An 18,391-nucleotide genomic window follows, 5' to 3' on the forward strand; every position below is an offset into this window, starting at 1 on the left:
TCCGGCCGGATAGTCCGGCCGGACCGGATATCCGGTGCATCCCTACACAATAGCACAACACCTGTACTGATACGTACGTACATGCCGTACTTGAATTTTGTTTCTCCTTTTTAGCTCCTGGTAGTGAGAAAATAGCTCCTGGTCCTACTGAAATTGCCGCGAACCAGGAGCCACTTTTTTAGAAAATGGCTCCTGGTCCACAAATCCTTATTTCAACCAGTGGCGTAGGAAGGTACTTTTGAGTGGGGGGGGGGCTGAAGACTGATGGCCGGCCTGGGGGAGGGGTCTAAGGGTAGGGGGTAGCCTCAGATGCAATTTGGTGCAATATAGCACACTTCAACCCACCCACTCCATTTTGTATGTAATTTTGCATTTTCACCTGGCCTTAGATGCAATTTGGTACTCCAAATGAGATTTTTTTTCTCATTTGGCGGAATGATACTTCCGCCCTCCATATTTTTCACGGGGGGGGGGCTGGCGCCCCCAGCCCCCCGGTTCCTACGCCCTTGATTTCAACCCTTGATTCTGTGCCCTAACCTTAACTCTTTCTCGCGCCATAACACGAGTAAGAGAAGTATTGAAAGTAATGATTATTTGTCTGTTCACACGCAAAGCCAGACTACACGCTATAGTAAGATAACATATCATGATCGCTTGATATGGTACCGTGTTGTTCTTTATTATGATCAACTTGGCATTGTTTGCGAACACATCTGCCTGTAAATACTCACAGCCTGACGGGATCATGACCGCATTGTAATTCAATTGTATTGTGTTCACATGTGCAGTTCAATAGGTGAGGTTTCTGAACGAATTTCAAGTCCTGCTTGAGAGAACTGGGTTCATATTTGGTACAAGCCTCGGTGAACGTGCCACATGCGATGCGTTGTATGTACCTTACTAATTCATGTTTCTGTGGACAGAGCAGATCCGTGCATTGCAGCTCCGATTAATTAGCAAGACTTTGGCGGGCCATCCGGGAGATGACATTTATGTTTAATTAGTACACGTGTCTTTTGTTTTGAGACTTAAGTCAGTGTAGGCCTACAACTGCTGGAAGCTTCCTATTGGACGAAACTTTACATGTGTAAGTGTAATTTCTTCTTACAGTTAATCTTGGAAGTCATCATGGCAAACTTATGACTTTCAAGATCTATTAATTTCTTTGTTAAACTTGTTTTTACTGGTAGTTGAATTTGGAATTTGATTTCTTCGAAGTGCATTTTGTTTATCTTGAACATTATCTTCCTTTAATTGTGAATAGGCTAAATGAATCGTGTGATAATTAAATAATCAAAATATATTTTCTCTCTAAGCCACACGTCGCTAAATGAATCGTGTGATAATCAGACAATCAAAATAAAGTCAGCATATATTCAAATATATATATATATATATAAATAAATGAAAATCGTAATGAGTTGGAAAATCTAGAACAGTGAAAAAACTTCCAGCCTCCACCGGGATTCGAACCCGGGCTTCCCGCTCTGTACGCGGACACCCTAACCAACTAGGCTATGGACGCTGATAGTATGTCCAGAGGTTCGAAACCGGTAAGGAAGGTCGTAATTCCACTGTAGGCGTTTATCACCTGTATCGAACAATACTAGTTCTGTTTTTGGTAACATATTTTGCCTTACTCTAGAGATCAAACATGATGCTAACCAACTCGAAATCATTTGTGATTCCTAAAGCCGGGTCTCGAAAGAGATACTTTGAACAGACTTTATGTTCATGAAATGGAGGTAAACGACAAAGGCAAATGAATATATATATATATATATATATATATATATATATATATATATCATATGTATATATCATGTTAACGGTGACTGAGAGAAAGATGGCGTGTCAGTCAGCATATATAGCTTGTTAACGATTACTGAGAAGATGGTGGTGGTCCGAGTGGGACAAGCCTGATCGAGCCGTGCAGGCTCCTGCAGGTTAGCAAGCAATTTGTAAACAAAAAGCAGACTTTTAATTTTGTTTTGTATTGGTAAGGGTAGGCAGACAAGCAAATTATTCAGGATGGAAGCTTTAGTAATTAATTACTTAAATAAATACTGGGAGGATGTTCCAGACTTGGCAAACCCACCCACCCGGGATGAGACTATTTAGCTAAGAAAAAAATCTTCCCGGTTGCTGGGCTGTTCCCCGGAAGAGAACTGTTCTTCCAGAGTTCGACTCATAAGCCCTCTAGCCACCGGGTTCCTAAACAAGCCCCCCCCCCCCTCCCACTTTCCTCTCTCTCTGCCAGAGCCGAAGCCTTTTACTAGTGTCCTAAATCTAGTTTATATAAAAAGGAGGATTTTAGCTTATTTTTTGCGTAGGTTTCCTTTATCATGTACTTTAAGGAGATTTTCGACTAGGGGGTCGAGGAGGAGGGTGTTTTTACATATTTTTGGGATTTCAACAATTTCTTTTTTTGGGGTAAGTATTTGTTCTTCTTGTTTAATGTTTAGTATTAATCACACAGATATATCATTAACCGACCTTCTCAACTCAAATAACATGGACCCTGCTTCTGATTTGGGTGTTGCTATGGAGTTATCTAGTAAATATATGGATATTAACGATATAACTGCTGACTTTTTTTCAATAGGTAAACCGAGTGAAAATTTGAACTTTCTCCATGCAAATATTAGGAGTCTAAGTAAAAATTATGAAGCTTTATTGCAACTTCTTTTTTTTTTTTTTACTAACAATCTTTTAAAATCTATTCATAAAAAAATATTTTATATAGGAAGTACTTGTCTATTCCTAGTCAAAGCAATAAACTGATCTATACTACATATAAAAATATTTTAACACAATCTATTAGAACAGCCAATGTATTATATTTGAACTCAAAGTTTGATCAATATATAAGGGTAACATGAAAGGGACATGGAGAGTAATAAACCAAGTTATGAAAAGGAATTGTAAAAAAAATACACTACCTGATCACCTTATAGAGAACAATGTCAAGGTAACAGACAGTTCCATACCTATATTAATTTTAGATGCTAAGTAATTACCCATGTTTACAAAACAAAAAATGATTAAATGTGTTAGCAATACCAGTTGTGTCTGTCAGACACAACTGGTATTGCTAACACATTTATTAATTTGTTGTTTTGTAAACATGGGTAATAACTTAGCATCTAAAATTAATATAGGTATGGAAAGTTTTTTAAAGGAATCTTTTGAAAATTCTTTTTTTCTTTTTCCTACAAGCTTAGGTGAGATCATCAAAATTGTAAATCATCAGGATAATAATAAGGCAGCCGGTTTTGATAATATTAAGGGAAGTATTATAAAAAAGTGTATGGACGAGGTTGGTGAAGCCCTTGTCCATATATCTTCAACCTTTCGCTTAGTTCAGGAGTAGTACCTCAAAATTTAAAAATAGCTAAAAGTCCTGCCACTATATAAATCAGGTGATGTTACAGATGAGAACAATTATAGACCTATTTCTCTTTTACCCTTTCTTTCCAAGATCCTTGAAAAGATAGTAGTTTTTAATCGAATTTATTCTTATCCTTGCCAAATATACTTAGTGATAATCAATATGGGTTTCGTTCAAATCATGCAACATATCTGGCGGTTATTGATTTAAATCGACAAAGTCGCAAATGCTTTTAACAATAAACACTTTGGGATTAGATTTTTTTTTTTGACTTTTATCCAAAATATTCTCATTGTGGTATTAAAGGGACTGCTTTAAGTTGGTTTTCTAGCTACCTGAGTAATAGACAACAGTTTGCAAGCTCTTCCACCATGAATTTAATTACATGTGGAGTTTCCCAAGGTTCTGTACCTGGCCCTCTACTTGTGTGTATTATGTTGGTGGCCTGGCCTTGATAAGCTCTGCTTCTGCTAGGTCTCCCCCACTTCACATCATTTGGATATATCAATTGTTTAATTTCTATGGAATGTATTTGTATTGTATATTCAAATATTATATGTTCACTTTGTTTATGTTATGGTGAAGTGGAAATAAATAGTTTTCAATTTCAAAGAGAAGGATTGTGTTTGCAGTTTCAGGTAGCCTTTTATTGGCAATATAACTGGGGATATTAAGGCATATTCTAAGGTCTTCATTATGATTAAAATTTAATTTTGAGATTTGAGTCTTAGAACAACTAAGTAATACTGCCGTGATAATAGGTTAAATTTTTGAGATATATATATTTGTAAATGAGTGTGTGGAGGGAGACAATTAAGATTACTTAGACTTTTAAGTGAATTTAAGATTCTCAAGGCTTTCCCGGTATGATGTTGATATGTTTTATTCTTAAATTAAGCTTATTGTCCAGAGTAATTGCCAGGTGAACAGCTTCTTTACTGGGAGTGTTGTTGGTGGTGGATAGATTAATGTGTAGTCCTCAGTCGAGTCATTTGAGTAGGGATACTTAAAGATGATAAAGTTAGATTCGTCCGGATCAATTTTAACTCTCCATTTCATACACCAGATGCTGGGGGTGTCAGAGAATCTTTGGATCGCGCTGACGCATGTAGGAATTCTTTTGCTGCCAAATAGCGAGGTCATCTGCGAACTGACTGCATTCAACTCCTTAGTCGATTTAAGCTAATTCTACCTCGCCATTGTAAGGAAGGTCATTAACGTAAATACTACATACGTAGGGAACGCCGAAAGGGTAATGCTTTTATGGAACGCGAAAAGGGCAACCGTATTTCGTTGTCTAAACTTAGTTTGTTGCTGTCTAAACTAAAGCTGTTGCTGCTAGTTTACCATGTTGCTGTTGTTCGTTGATGTCTAAACTTACGTTGATGTCTAAAGTCACGTTGACGACTAAACGCGCCTTAATGTCTAAACTCACGTTGATTTATAAACCTTACGGTTGATGTCTAAACTCACGTTGATGTCTAAAACTTTCGTTGCTAAGTTAACTTACGGTTGATGTCTAAACTCACGTTGATGTCTACACTTTCGTTGCTATCTAAAGTTCCGTTGTGAACACATTGTGAACGAACATCATTCTTTCTTTTCAAGAAAATTATAACAATCAACCGCAAGTTGCTTCCGTGCAGTGCTAACAACATATCTATTACAGAGATTTTCATGCTAAATACAGCCAATGATGTTTTCTCAAATTTCCCGAGATTTGTTTGGTTAATAGTCCCTTACCCATTGTCTGCAAACATGCTTGCATCTTCAGTGCTCAATGAACGAAAAGTATGATGGTTTAACTATTTAACGCGAAGGGGAAGGGGGTCGTTAATGTCCTGATTTGTAGCAACAGCCATGTAAATATCCTTAACAACCTGATTTGTCGAACAAAATCACGTTTTAACGATATTTACATGATAGTTGATACAACTCCGAGGACGCTGTTAATGTCATATTTGAATAATTGTTTTATCATCACAGAAAGTTGAGACAATCTATGCATTTTGCGGGAATCTACCACAACATCTCTGATACTGAATAGGACTTTAAATCTCACAGTATGTTATGTTCTCTCCCTATTGAGAGTTGATAATGTAAAATGTGTATTTATACAACAGTTTTTTCTTCGTTGCAAACTTGCGTAAACGTGCTTCCAGTCATGATTCTGGTGCAATACTATTTCGTGTGCATAAACTACTGCAGTCATATATCGTTAAAAGGGGTACCGTTGTTTTCCGCACACGTTACTTTCCGCTGAAACAAAACGGTGTTTTCCGCAAACAAATTTGTCAGCGGAAAACAACGTTTTTTCAACGGAAAGTACCGTTTCTTTTTGGGAGGAACAGAATGACTTACTGAAATTATTAGGCACATGGAAGGATTTAGGAAGATGGATAAGATAGGATTTGACTGTAACAGGATAAAATGTAGCTTCGAGACTAGATTTAGGATACAGTAGCTAAGGTTGTACTTGTAGCTTAGGCTGTAATGCTTACTTATACAGCCATTTTATTTCCAGCGAAAATCAAAGATACCGCCTTTTACACCTTTTTTTTTCAAACCATCATTACGCGGGCCGAATATTTAATACTTAATTAGATACTCAATCCTTCATAACGCGGGCGTCCCTTTGCCCAGTATTATATGCTTCTTTAATGATTCGTAATTACAAACACCCCAAGCCTCCTCTAAATTATAAGCAGCTTAACTTTTCTGACATGAACTCAGTCTAACCATCCTTGATCGACGTTCTTTGATACTTTCTCATGTTATTTTAATCATCCTGCCTGAATTTGGTATCTCAAATTGCGGAAAAATATAGTGTACAGGCAAGTGAAAAATCGGTGTTTTCCGCAGAAGAATTTTTTCAGCGGAAAGTAATCAGCGGAAAGTAACGTATGCGGAAAACAACTGAAACCCGTTAAAAGTATAGTCATTGAAGTTTCGAAATTGCATAAAAATGTTATTTAAATACTATAATTTTCGTGGAGTTGGTTGTTTCTAAATACTGAAAAGCATCCAGGGTAAATGTTGGATCAGTTGCTCTATGGTTGGATGTAGTCTGCGCTTCGTGAGTAACAAGAGGGGCACAGTATTGAAGTACGTAGGCAATATGACTCACAGAACTAGTTTACTAAACCCGCCAAGCAAGTTCATTCGTAACACCAATCCAGTTCGGAGTTTCGATTCGCGAAAGGGATTGTGTTGTAAATGGAGTATACACAAACCTCGCTCAGCATTGTTAAGAATTTTAGACCAAAAAACCCGCTAACATGTTATGCAAGAAACGAATCATCCAAGATACACTCGAGTTTTGACTAAGGCTATGTGTTGTAGGTAAGGTGATATGATCTTTTCTCCACAAATTTTCAGGATATGCGCATGTGCAGTTGAAACTCCGAAGTTTGAACAGGCCTAATACAAATTGCGTGGAATTTAGCGAGATATGCACACTACATTTGCGGGGATATTTGAAGAGTTGGGGTAGCTGGTGAAATCGCTGCAGGTCAAAGCATCGAGGTACTATATACGGAGTTGGAGAGGAGGAAAGAGTGGCAGGGCAGGCGAAATGAAGGTCGGACGGCCGCCCTTGTAAAACAGCGAAGCTAGGGCACTGGATGGCATCCGCCATATATATATTGTGTAAAGAATTCACAAAGTACAGGCAGTGATAAGATCGCATCTTCTCAACTATAAACACTAGTAAAAGTATAGGTCATATAATAAACGCAATTGGTGTTCGATCGGGACGAAAACATTTGTCTTTAGTAATATTACTGTCATTCCCAGATTATCTCTACACATCGTTGGAAGCGCTCAATGAAATCAGTTTAAAAATGCAGTATTTTTATGCTGGTACTTTGTCTGAACACTAGACGTTTTAATTGATTGCCGACATTCACAACATATCCAGACATCATGTAATGGTTCAATAATTCAATTTTAAGTACAGTATTTTATGCTGGCATTTTGTCTCGACAATATTCGTTTTACTTGATTACCGACATTCCCAGATTATCTCTACACATTGTTGGAGGGGCTCAATGAAATCAGTTTAAAAATGCAGTATTTTTATGCTGGTACTTTGTCTAGACACTCGACGTTGTACTTGATTTCCGACATTCACAGCGTATATGCATAGCCTATAAGTATAACATTATAACATTTTGAAAGTTGTTTACCGTGCAGCCTCCTATTCGTATGAGTTGTACTAACGCACATGTTATCTGATAGGCTGGCTGTGGGAGATACGGTAGCTTATAAAACAAGGTTTCCACAAGTTTGCGTTTGGTGACTCCAAATGGACTTGGACCTCCAAGACCCCTATTGTATTTGGTGCAGGTGTGTATAGCCACTTACAATAGACTGACCTGTGTTTATTTAATGTATCAAAAGGTGGTTCGGGCCATTTCTATAGTAACAGCTAGTTCTGCTTATACTAACACCTTTCTAGTGTACTGAAGTCATCGAAACCTCAATGCATTTTGCATTCTGGTTTACATTACGCGGTTGAGCAATTTTGAACAGCGCCGATAGCAACAACGTAAGTTTAGACAATGACGTATGTTTAAACAACGGAAGTTAAAATAACAACGTGAGTTTGAGCAACAACGTGGTAAAACAGCAGCAACAACTTTAGTTTAGACTGCAACAAACTTAGTTTAAAGCAGCATTTTGCGTCCTTTTCTATGATTTTTCTCAACCTCACTGACTCCACTATGCCATAACGACATACATAACTAGCTTATCTATTTATATTTTACTTCAAATGGTGGCATAAAAGTCGAAAAAATTGCAACTTCCAACTTTGTTGTTCTCCAAGATATTTTCCGTTGGGAACCCAATAAACCTCGCCCATAATATGAATATTTAAACACTACGAACGTCATTGACAGATACGTAATATAACACCACGCTTGATTTGTGTACAGTCTATATGGCAGTTGTACCAGGGAGTTGCATAACAACTCCATGGTTGTACCAAGGCAAAGTCTTGAAACGGCTCATAACTAAACCTGCATCTCTGATTGGTTGAATTCAAACTAGTGGGTTTGGGAACTGAATGCGATTAATTTTGTATGTGGAAAACTCGCCAATTAACGTTTTTGGCAGGGAAAAACTTGGCTAATATCTTAATTTGCTGTTTTGTGATTTGATGCATGTAAAAAACTCGATAGACATGTCAAAAAAGTAGAAAACGGCGATCAAACGCAAAATGCTCATGAATAAACATATACTATTCACTGATTGGTGGAATTCAAACTAGTGGATTTGGAGATATGAAAACTTTGTCGAGGACACTTTTACTCGTTATCGACATAAATCGTTAATTACTCGCTAATTAACGCTCTTGGCAGGGTGAAACTTGGATGGTATCTTAGTTTGCTGTTTTATGATTGATACATCTAAAAAAATCGATGCACATGTTAAAAAGGTGGAAAAAAGCGACCCAACGCAAAATGCTGCTTTAAACAACGAAATATGGTTGCCATTTTCGCGTTCCATACTGAAGCATTCCTTGCCAAAATTTTGGCTAGCTGCCTACATACCTCAGGCTCAAAGACTTCTAAGAATCGGCAAGTGCTGATTGGCTATAGGGCTCTCATGCTTACAGTTCAACAGTTAATAACAACTCCCAGTCCTGCTTTAATTCCACTAACAGCCTCTGCAGAGCTTAACCACAAATGTCAACAAACACTGCAGAAACTGGGAGACAAATTAAAGGAGCTTTGGCAAAAGGTGAAGGCTCAGATTTTTTTAAACAATGGGGATTCATTGTAATTAATTAACTTTTGACCAAAAATTATTAGGCATCATCTTATTCATACACAATCCAACAATCATCAGTTCAACTTTGAATATGATCCTTCAAAATCTTGAGGAGATTGAGATATTTGAAAATATTACAAAGAATGACCCCTGATGACCCCCTAAATGACATTTGACCTCAATTTTCCGAACACCCCTCATAACCCTCATCCCGAGGAACGTTGTGACCAAGTTTCATTATAACTGGCCATACACTGTACGAACAGGAGCAATTTGAAAATATAGGGCGGCGGCCCGGGCCACAAAAGACCCCTAGTTGATCTTTGATCTCAAATTCATGAACACCCTGAAGGTAAAACTTCCATAGTACTATCGTGACAAACCCTCAACATTGTACCATGGAATCTGTAGGAGAAGAAACATTTTGCGTATTTCCACAAAATGGCCCATTACGGCCCACAGGTGACCATTGACCCCAATTTCGGACCATCTCTGATGGCCCTATATACCCAATGGTCCTTGTGTCCAAGTTTCATGAAATTCCATTAAATACTGTGTGAGTGGGAGCGGTTTTACCAATTGTTGACGGATAGAGTGATAGACGCGGCACTGTAACAATAGCTCACACCAGCATGCTGGTATGAGCTAAAAATGGAGTTGTCGGTGTAAGGGGTAGGGTGAGGCGCACGTCCCCTCTGTAATCTTCGATCTGTCACTGGCTACCCTGTGTATATAATAGGAATCAGCGCTGTAATTATGACTGTTCCTCTTTCTCTTCCCGAGGTCTTGGCGTCTATCTTCTACTTCCTCCTTTTCTCCTTTTTCTCTCTTTCTTCTTTTTCTTCTCCCTTCCTTCCTCTCCTCCTTTTCTTTTTTCTCCCTCTTTTTCCCTTTTTTCTTCTCTTTTTTTCTCTCCTCTTTTCCTTACCCGGGGGCGCGCGCCCCCAACGCCCCCCCCTGGATACGCGCCTGGTAACTATTAATTTACTATTTGTTATAGTGACACTATTCTGTATTATTAATCTCCGAACAATTCAGGCTTATTGCGGCTTACCATTTTCAAGTTTTCTTCTGAGTAATTTTACTTGATGATTTGTTATGTTATGTTAGTTTTTGTATAGCGCTTTATATGGCACAGCCATCTCATAGCACTTTGAATCCCTGGTCATCAGGCTGGCTGCTGAGAATCCAGCGCACACAGCTTAGTTACCTCACAGGTACCCATTTATACATCTGAATGGATAGGGGCAGTCGAGATAAAAGTGCCTTGCCCAAGGACACAACATAACAGGATTATATATAAAACAAAAGCATTAGCCACTCGGCCTCCACGCTCCTCTTGTTTTGCTTATTCTAAGCTATTTTTTCCTGTAAGTGCACGCCATTTTAGGATGGGAGGAGCAGAAGGGAGGGGCGGGGCAAGCACAACCACGGTCCACCCTTCTAGTTTAGTGTGCATGATCATCATCCATACCCCCATGCATTGTTTCATGGACCGCTGGGCTATCATAGTCAAACCCGGTTACGGTGTAGCCCGTTACACCAACAGAATTGCCTGTAAGGTTTCATAATAGTATGTACGATTGTATGAAACATAAGTAAAGAAAGAGGCTTGAGACCACGACGTCAGTACCATTTGAAAAAACCTATTCTCTGGTCATTCTGTTTGCAAAAAGAATGATGATAATCTAAGAAATCAATTTAATTTTCCCTAGTTATAAAAACGTTTCATATCAGAATAATAATCTGATATATCAGAAAAATAATCTGATATACCAGATTAAGAAAATTGTCTTTCATGGCCCTAATGGGCTTTCGTACTACGTAGTTCACCAGCTAAAGGTCCGCTTGGTTAACGGGCTCGTGGGGGGGGGGGGGGGCTGGGCGTATTCTGGTTTAGTTCGGGTAGTAACCTGGGTGAGGAATCTGTGCTGGTGTATTTGTGCGGGTAGAGTTTTCCCGGAGGTAATTGCTGGGGGTGGGGTTAATTGTCCTCAGGGGTATTTGTCCTCGTTGATGTATATCCGGGGGTAGTTGTCCCGGGGGTAGTTGTCTGGGGGGTACTTATCCTCGGGGGTATTTGTCCTCGGTGGTGTATGTCCGGGGAGTATTTGTCCGGGGGGTAGTTGTCCTCGGAGGTATTCGTCCTCGGGGGTTTTTGTCCGGGGGAGATTGTCCGGGGGATACTTGTCCCGGGGGTATGAGTCCGGGGGGTATATGTCCGGGGGGTATTTGTCCGGGGGGTATTTGTCCGGCAACCCTAGCTGTTACTATAGAAATGGCCCGAACCACCATTTTGATAAATTAACACTATGGCATGATAAACACAGGTCAGTCTACTGTACGTGGCTATACACACTTGCACCAAAAAACAATAGGGGTCTTGGGGGTCCAAGTCCATTTGGAGTCACTAGACGCAAACTTGTGGAAACCTTGTTTTATAAGCTACCGTATCTCCCACCGCCAGCCTATCAGATAACATGGCGTTAATACAGCTCATACGAATAGGAGACTGCACGGTAAACAACTTTTAAAATGTAAAAGGCTATGCATATACGCTGTGAATGTCAGAAATCATGTAAAACGAGTGTCTAGCAACAGCCACTTTACATGGCTTTCATTGACCTGACAAAGGCCTTCGACTTGGTCAGCAGGAAAGGTCTCTTCATTCTATTGCAGAAGATCGGATGTCCACCCAAGCTCCTTCTGCTGATTATATCCTTCCACGAGGACATGTAGGGTACTGTCCAATATGATTGCCAAATGTCAGACCCCTTCCCAATCAAGAGTGGCGTTAAGCAGGGATGCGTCCTTGCCCCAACACTCTTTGGCATCTTCTACTCTTTGCTGCTTTCATACGCCTTCAGAGAGTCCGTGGATGGTATCTTTCTTCACACCAGAAGCGACGGCAGCCTGTATAACCTTGCCCGCCTCCGTGCTTAAACCAAAGTGAGGAAGGTTCTGATCAGAGAAATGCTTTTTACAGATGATGCAGCATTAACAGCACACTCTGAAACTGCTCTGCGACGACTGGTGGACTGCTTTGCACATGCTTGTGCTGAATTTGGCCTGACTATCAGCATAAAGAAGACTTAGGTGCTTGGACAAAATGTGAGCAATATCCCGGTCATCAAACTTGGCAACTCAACACTCAAAGTTGTAGACGAGTTTACCTACTTGGGCTCCACCATCTCAAACAGCCTTTCACTGGACTCTGAGCTAAACAGGAGGATCGGAAAAGCTGCCTCAGCCATGGCTCGTCTCTCTGCGAGGGTCTGGGAGAACCGCATGCTGACCACCAACACTAAGATGCAAGTCTATCAGGCCTGTGTGCTCAGCACTCTTCTCCATGGCAGCGAGGCATGGACGCTCTATTCGCATCAGGAATGCAGACTCAACACTTTCCACCTGCGCAGCCTCAGGAAAATTCTTGGCATTAAATGGCAAGACCACATCCCAAATACAAGTGTCCTGGAACTTGCATGCATCCAAAGCATGTATGCAATACTCAGCCAAAGGCGCCTACGCTGGCTTGGCCATGTCAAGCGGATGGATGACGGACGTATCCCCAAAGACATCCTGTATGGTGAACTTGCAACTGGCTCCAGACGCACTGGAAGGCCCATTTTGCGTTACAAAGACACCTGCAAACGGGATATGAAGTCAGGATGCATTGACCCAACTAATTGGGAAGCACTAGCCGCAGATAGAAGCAAGTGGAGAGCAGCTGCCAGGACTGCCGTAAGGCACAGAGAGGAACAGAGGGGAGAGCAGTGGGAGGAAAAGAGGAAAAGACGTCATCATAGAGGGATCACCTTGCCTGGCAACTCAACCTCTTTCTCAGGTTTTACCTGCAGCACCTGCAACAGAGCCTGTGGCTCAAGAATCGGCTTATTCAGCCACTCTAAGCGCTGCAACTTCAATAGTGTCTGACCAAGAGTGCAGTTATTCCATCGTCTCGCGAGACGGAAGGTTGCCAATAAGACTAAGTATTAGCATAAAAAAGTGATTTCATTGAGCCCCTCCAACAGTGTGTAGAGATACGCTGTGTATTTCGGAAATCAAGTAAAACGAGTGTCTAGCAAAAAGGCCATCATAAAATACTGTACTTTGATGTATTGAACCATTAAATGATGTCTGGATATGTTGTGAATGTCAACAATCAAGTAAAACGAATTGATGTCTAAACCCAGATGCTGTCTAAACTTTTGTTGTTCACATCGACGCTGTTCAACATTTGATCTCACGAAATTCAACAAACATCACCAGCGCACGAGAATGCGTTATACCTACATCTATTTCAGATATTTACTTCTATTTCAGGCTACGATAGGCAGATACTTTCCAAATCAGCAATATTCAACTATATCATATAACTGCAGTGTAATAGGAACTTGAACCAGGTCATAGGTCAACGCAAGTTGGACATGAATCCCGTTCTGGGCCCCAAACGTTGTTGTATTTTTTTGGCCTCAATGAACGATCTATGAACAACCACCACCATATATACGATCGTAGGTGTCCCTCTTCATCACCATTGTTTGTTGCCCCCCCCCCCCCATCACCATCTAGACTTCCCCCAATCACCATCGTTAGTTTTCCCCCTCCTCAACACAATGGTTAGTTGTCTCTCCCCATCACCATCGTAATTTCCCCTACCCATCATAATCGTTCCCACTCCCACCCCCCCCATCATCATTATCGTTAGATGCAACCCCCCCCCCCTCTCTTCCCCGTGATAGACTAGATACGACGCTATTATAACTTAGCAGGATAGATACAAAACATTTGATCGTGCACACATATGTTTCCTTCCTTCAGTGTGTAGTACAATGTACATATATCTCTGGATGTATTTGGTTACTTAAACTTCATATATGGCCCCATGTTCATCGATACGGTTGCTTGGTTGATATGGTTCCATAAAACTTAGATATATTACCACATAAAAGGCACTTGAGGACAGAAAACTTAATGTAGCCAAGATTTAAGTCAATATAAAACCATATCTAAAATCCGCTGCAAACTGGTTTTGCCAACTAGACATCAGCTTTATTTACATAACTTTACGCTTTGTCGGGTAAGATCAGGAACACTGTACAGCATGATTTAGTAGTTATCAAATCTTTATCGTAGTAGAAACCCGCAAGTCATATTAAAGTATAAGTTGAGCAGCGGAAGGCAAATTAAAAACGTGCTCTGTACTAATACTTCGAGATTAGCATTCCACGTATGCATTCTTTTGAATAAGGCAAGTTACTTTCTTTCTAAAGTTAAATTTTGATATAAAGTCCATGCAGATAACGGATCATATTTGCACAGTTATCAGTATTAGGTTTTTCGGAACCGCAGTTTTCGTAGTTACAGGAGAAACGTCCACTCGGAGAGATCTATAGCGGTATCACTTATCAAAGGTTTGGCCTAACTGAAGGCTATATCCATGCCATATACATCTGTATGTCTGTCTGTCTGCTATCTGTTAAATAAGGATTTATACTGCTGAATATTGATTGGGCAAGTTTTGTTAAGTTTAAAGAATGATTTATTGGGCAGTTATTCAAATGTTATCCATAGATCGTACATAATGTACACGCGATTCTATGTAATTACCAATTCAGTTACACTATTTATTCTCGATCTTCATTTACAGGAGATTTACCGTTACCTGCCTTGCATGCTGTGATTATCTTTTATCAATCTCAAAATGTCTTTCGACGACGTTTTGACAGATATAGGAGGCTTTGGTATATTTCAATGGAAAATCATTACCTTGGTAACCATCCCACCGCTGGCACAGTGCGCTATCCTGCTTTCTCAAGTCTTTATAGCTGGAGATGGCAATCATTGGTGTAAAGTAAGTCAGTGGCAACAAGAGGATTGTTGGCAATGGAATATGACGATGGAACAGTGCAGCGACTTTAAGAAGACACTTTCTATCCCAATGAATGATGATGGGACGTGGAGTCAATGTTCAAAGTTCAACGTGAGTGGAATGGATCTTGCAACCGCCTTCGAGCACAGGAATTGGACGGGCGGTGAAGTTATCAGCTGTGACGAAGGGTGGGAGTTCGACAGAAGTGTGTTTCACAGCACGATTGGTGAAGAAGTAAGATCAGGCATAACAGCCTTTCAACTTTCCAACAAATCCGTGCAAAGCTTATTACGTACCGTACCGCCCCATGAATTCCGCCCCCCCCCCTTCGTCCATTTCCATGGAAACCTGATACCAGAATAAACTTGGTTGATACATAACCTCACACGTGGTGGTATGCAGATCCATTTTGCACTTGGCTTTGAACACTTGAAGCCGTTTTAAAACATCTATTGAAAATGCGAGTAAATTTGACCTGGAAAGAAATCTTGTTATGTTTCACTAGTAACTCTATAGTTTGCAATGAAAGGTACCTGCGGTCAGATATATTTATGGCCACCAGTGAATTGGTAAACCAAATCTATGCCAAAGAAACGCCGCGGCCATGTTTTTACATCCACCAACAAATACCAGAGCCGTTATAAGTAGCCAATGCGACTGATTCAAACAATTAGTCAAGTTTCATGCATGCTTCTCATTATGGACCAAATAGGCTCCTGCTATGAACTATAGAAAAAGTTTCTTCGACAATGGTTCATTTTACGTGACGTGTCTTTGTTTTTGTGGGAGGTGATGGGGAGTGGGGAGACCAGGAATCGACATTTCCCTGTTACCTTTCATGTTAAAGAATGTGATCCCTCTGTTTGACTGATTTCTCTTCCATTTATTACTTATTGATATTGATATTTATCCATTATTTAACATAGTGGGAACTGGTTTGCGAGAAGGCAGCAATACCCAATCTCATTCAGTCTGTATATTTCTTTGGATATCTGGTGGGAAGTATTGCTTTCGGCCGACTAGCTGATAGGTGAGTCTAACATTTAAATCAGATATTATGTATATGTTTTGTCGAAGTGTTGGGGTGATATATTATTCATAAGAAAAACCTCTGAACTATTCTTTAAATATTAAAGCTGAAATGCTTGTAAGTTGAGTAAAAAAACAAAACAGGATGGATATGATAAAGTAAATATGCTAGAAAACCCTAAAGTGATAGGTGCAATTTTATGAAATCTATATATATTGTATTTATTTAAAATTCCCATATGGATGCAAAGAGTTAACACAACGTGAAAATATGGGATGGTATCATAATTTAAGGTAAATGATATAGTAATCACGAGTTTCTATAGTAACATTGCATAAATCACGAGTTTCTATAGTATTCACGAGTTTCTATACTAACCTTTCTTAAATCAAGAGTTTCTATAGTAACATTGCATAAATCACGAGTTTCTATAGTAACTTTGCATAAATCACGAGTTTCTATAGTATTCACGAGTTTCTATAGTAACATTGCTCAAATCACGAGTTTCTATAGTAACCTTGCTTAAATCAAGAGTTTCTATAGTAATCACGAGTTTCTATAGTAACCTTGCTTAAATCAAGAGTTTCTATAGTAACATTGCTTAAATCACGAGTTTCTATAGTAATCACGAGTTTCTATAGTAACCTTGCTTAAATCAAGAGTTTCTATAGTAATCACGAGTTTCTATAGTAACCTTGCTTAAATCAAGAGTTTCTATAGTAACATTGCTTAAATCAAGAGTTTCTATAGTAATCACGAGTTTCTATAGTAACCTTGCTTAAATCACGAGTTTCTATAGTAACATTGCTCAAATCACGAGTTTCTATAGTAACCTTGCTTAAATCAAGAGTTTCTATAGTAATCACGAGTTTCTATAGTAACCTTGCTTAAATCACGAGTTTCTATAGTAACATTGCTTAAATCAAGAGTTTCTATAGTAATCACGAGTTTCTATAGTAACCTTGCTTAAATCACGAGTTTCTATAGCAATCACGAGTTTCTATAGTAACCTTGCTTAAATCACGAGTTTCTATAGTAACATTGCTTAAATTACGAGTTTCTATAGTAATCACTAGTTTCTATAGTAACCTTGCTTTAATCACGAGTTTCTACGGTAATCACGAGTTTCTATAGTAACATTGCTTAAATCACGAGTTTCTATAGTAATCACGAGTTTCTATAGTAATCACGAGTTTCTATAGTAACCTTTCTTAAATCAAGAGTTTCTATAGTAACATTGCTTAAATCAAGAGTTTCTATAGTAACATTGCTTAAATTACGAGTTTCTATAGTAATCACGAGTTTCTATGGTAACCTTGCTTAAATCACGAGTTTCTGTAGTAACCTTTCTTAAATCAAGAGTTTCTATAGTAACATTGCTTAAATTACGAGTTTCTACGGTAATCACGAGTTTCTATAGTAACATTGCTTAAATCACGAGTTTCTATAGTAATCCCCCTTTCAGTGTCGAAAAAATGTTAAAACTGTTGTATTTTTAGCAGGGAAATTTTGTCAGTGCTCTTTTGATCTTTAATACTCGTCAGCTCTGTTAAGTCGATTATAATCGTAGTAACATTCAGGCCTACTGATTCAACCACTTACTTAATTTGGCAGATGCAATTAGCTAAATTTAGCCTATCGCCTATTACGAGCCTACAGTTGGACACTGTGTAATAAAATACATATTGCCTACCTAACCGCACTCGATGGAGTGTCACAGACCGTATACACAACGACGTCGACAACTTTCGTTCTCATCCTTTCTATGATTCGTCCTAAGTTGTTGCACGAACAGCATGTTTTGAAGCTATAAGCTAGCAATCGTACGTGATACGCACATCCTATAAATAATTATTACACTGCTAGTACACTGCGATAACGATATTTGTTTTTAGGCCACTGCACATCTGGCTGTCTCAAAAAATATGAAAGTTTATATTGTCCGTCAGTTAAGTTCGTCAAATGTATTAAAGTCCAGACATTGGACAATAAACAAGAATCATCCTACTGGGAAAATTGTAAAAGAGCACTATGTTTGCTTTCTGATATAATATGTAAAATAACATGTAAAAGAATTCAAACGGGAAACAAAATCTGCTGATAATATGATATCATATGATAATGATGAAACTGGCAAAACATTGCACCAGATCGCATCTAAGGACATTCAATTGTTCCAAAATATATCAGACCCCTTAGACCCCTCCCCCATATCAAATTCCTGGCTACGTCGCTGCACTGTAGCCTGTAACTGTTAGTGTTAATATCTTCTCAATCAAGGTGACCACTGCCGTATTGCCCTAAAATATACCTGAATCAATAA

General features: G+C 39.2%; 1 protein-coding gene across 3 annotated transcripts in view; it reads left to right on the top strand.

Moving 5' to 3' along the window:
- The first annotated feature begins 785 nt into the window (after positions 1–785).
- The window catches only part of LOC139962478 (organic cation transporter protein-like), a 36,430-nt gene continuing 18,824 nt past the window's right edge, over positions 786–18,391 (top strand). Inside the window, exons 1-3 of one of the 3 annotated variants that reach the window (XM_071962470.1) lie at positions 786–1,087; positions 14,817–15,272; positions 15,965–16,068. In XM_071962470.1, the coding sequence (XP_071818571.1) occupies positions 14,871–15,272; positions 15,965–16,068 (506 nt within the window). In that variant the 5' untranslated portion in view covers positions 786–1,087; positions 14,817–14,870. Of the gene's footprint in view, positions 1,088–14,254; positions 14,418–14,816; positions 15,273–15,964; positions 16,069–18,391 lie in introns of those variants that run through there. The other 2 variants (XM_071962472.1, XM_071962471.1) reach the window with 2 other exon arrangements.

The sequence above is a fragment of the Apostichopus japonicus genome, chromosome 21 (assembly GCF_037975245.1).
Source record: "Apostichopus japonicus isolate 1M-3 chromosome 21, ASM3797524v1, whole genome shotgun sequence".
Taxonomy (NCBI): domain Eukaryota; kingdom Metazoa; phylum Echinodermata; class Holothuroidea; order Aspidochirotida; family Stichopodidae; genus Apostichopus; species Apostichopus japonicus.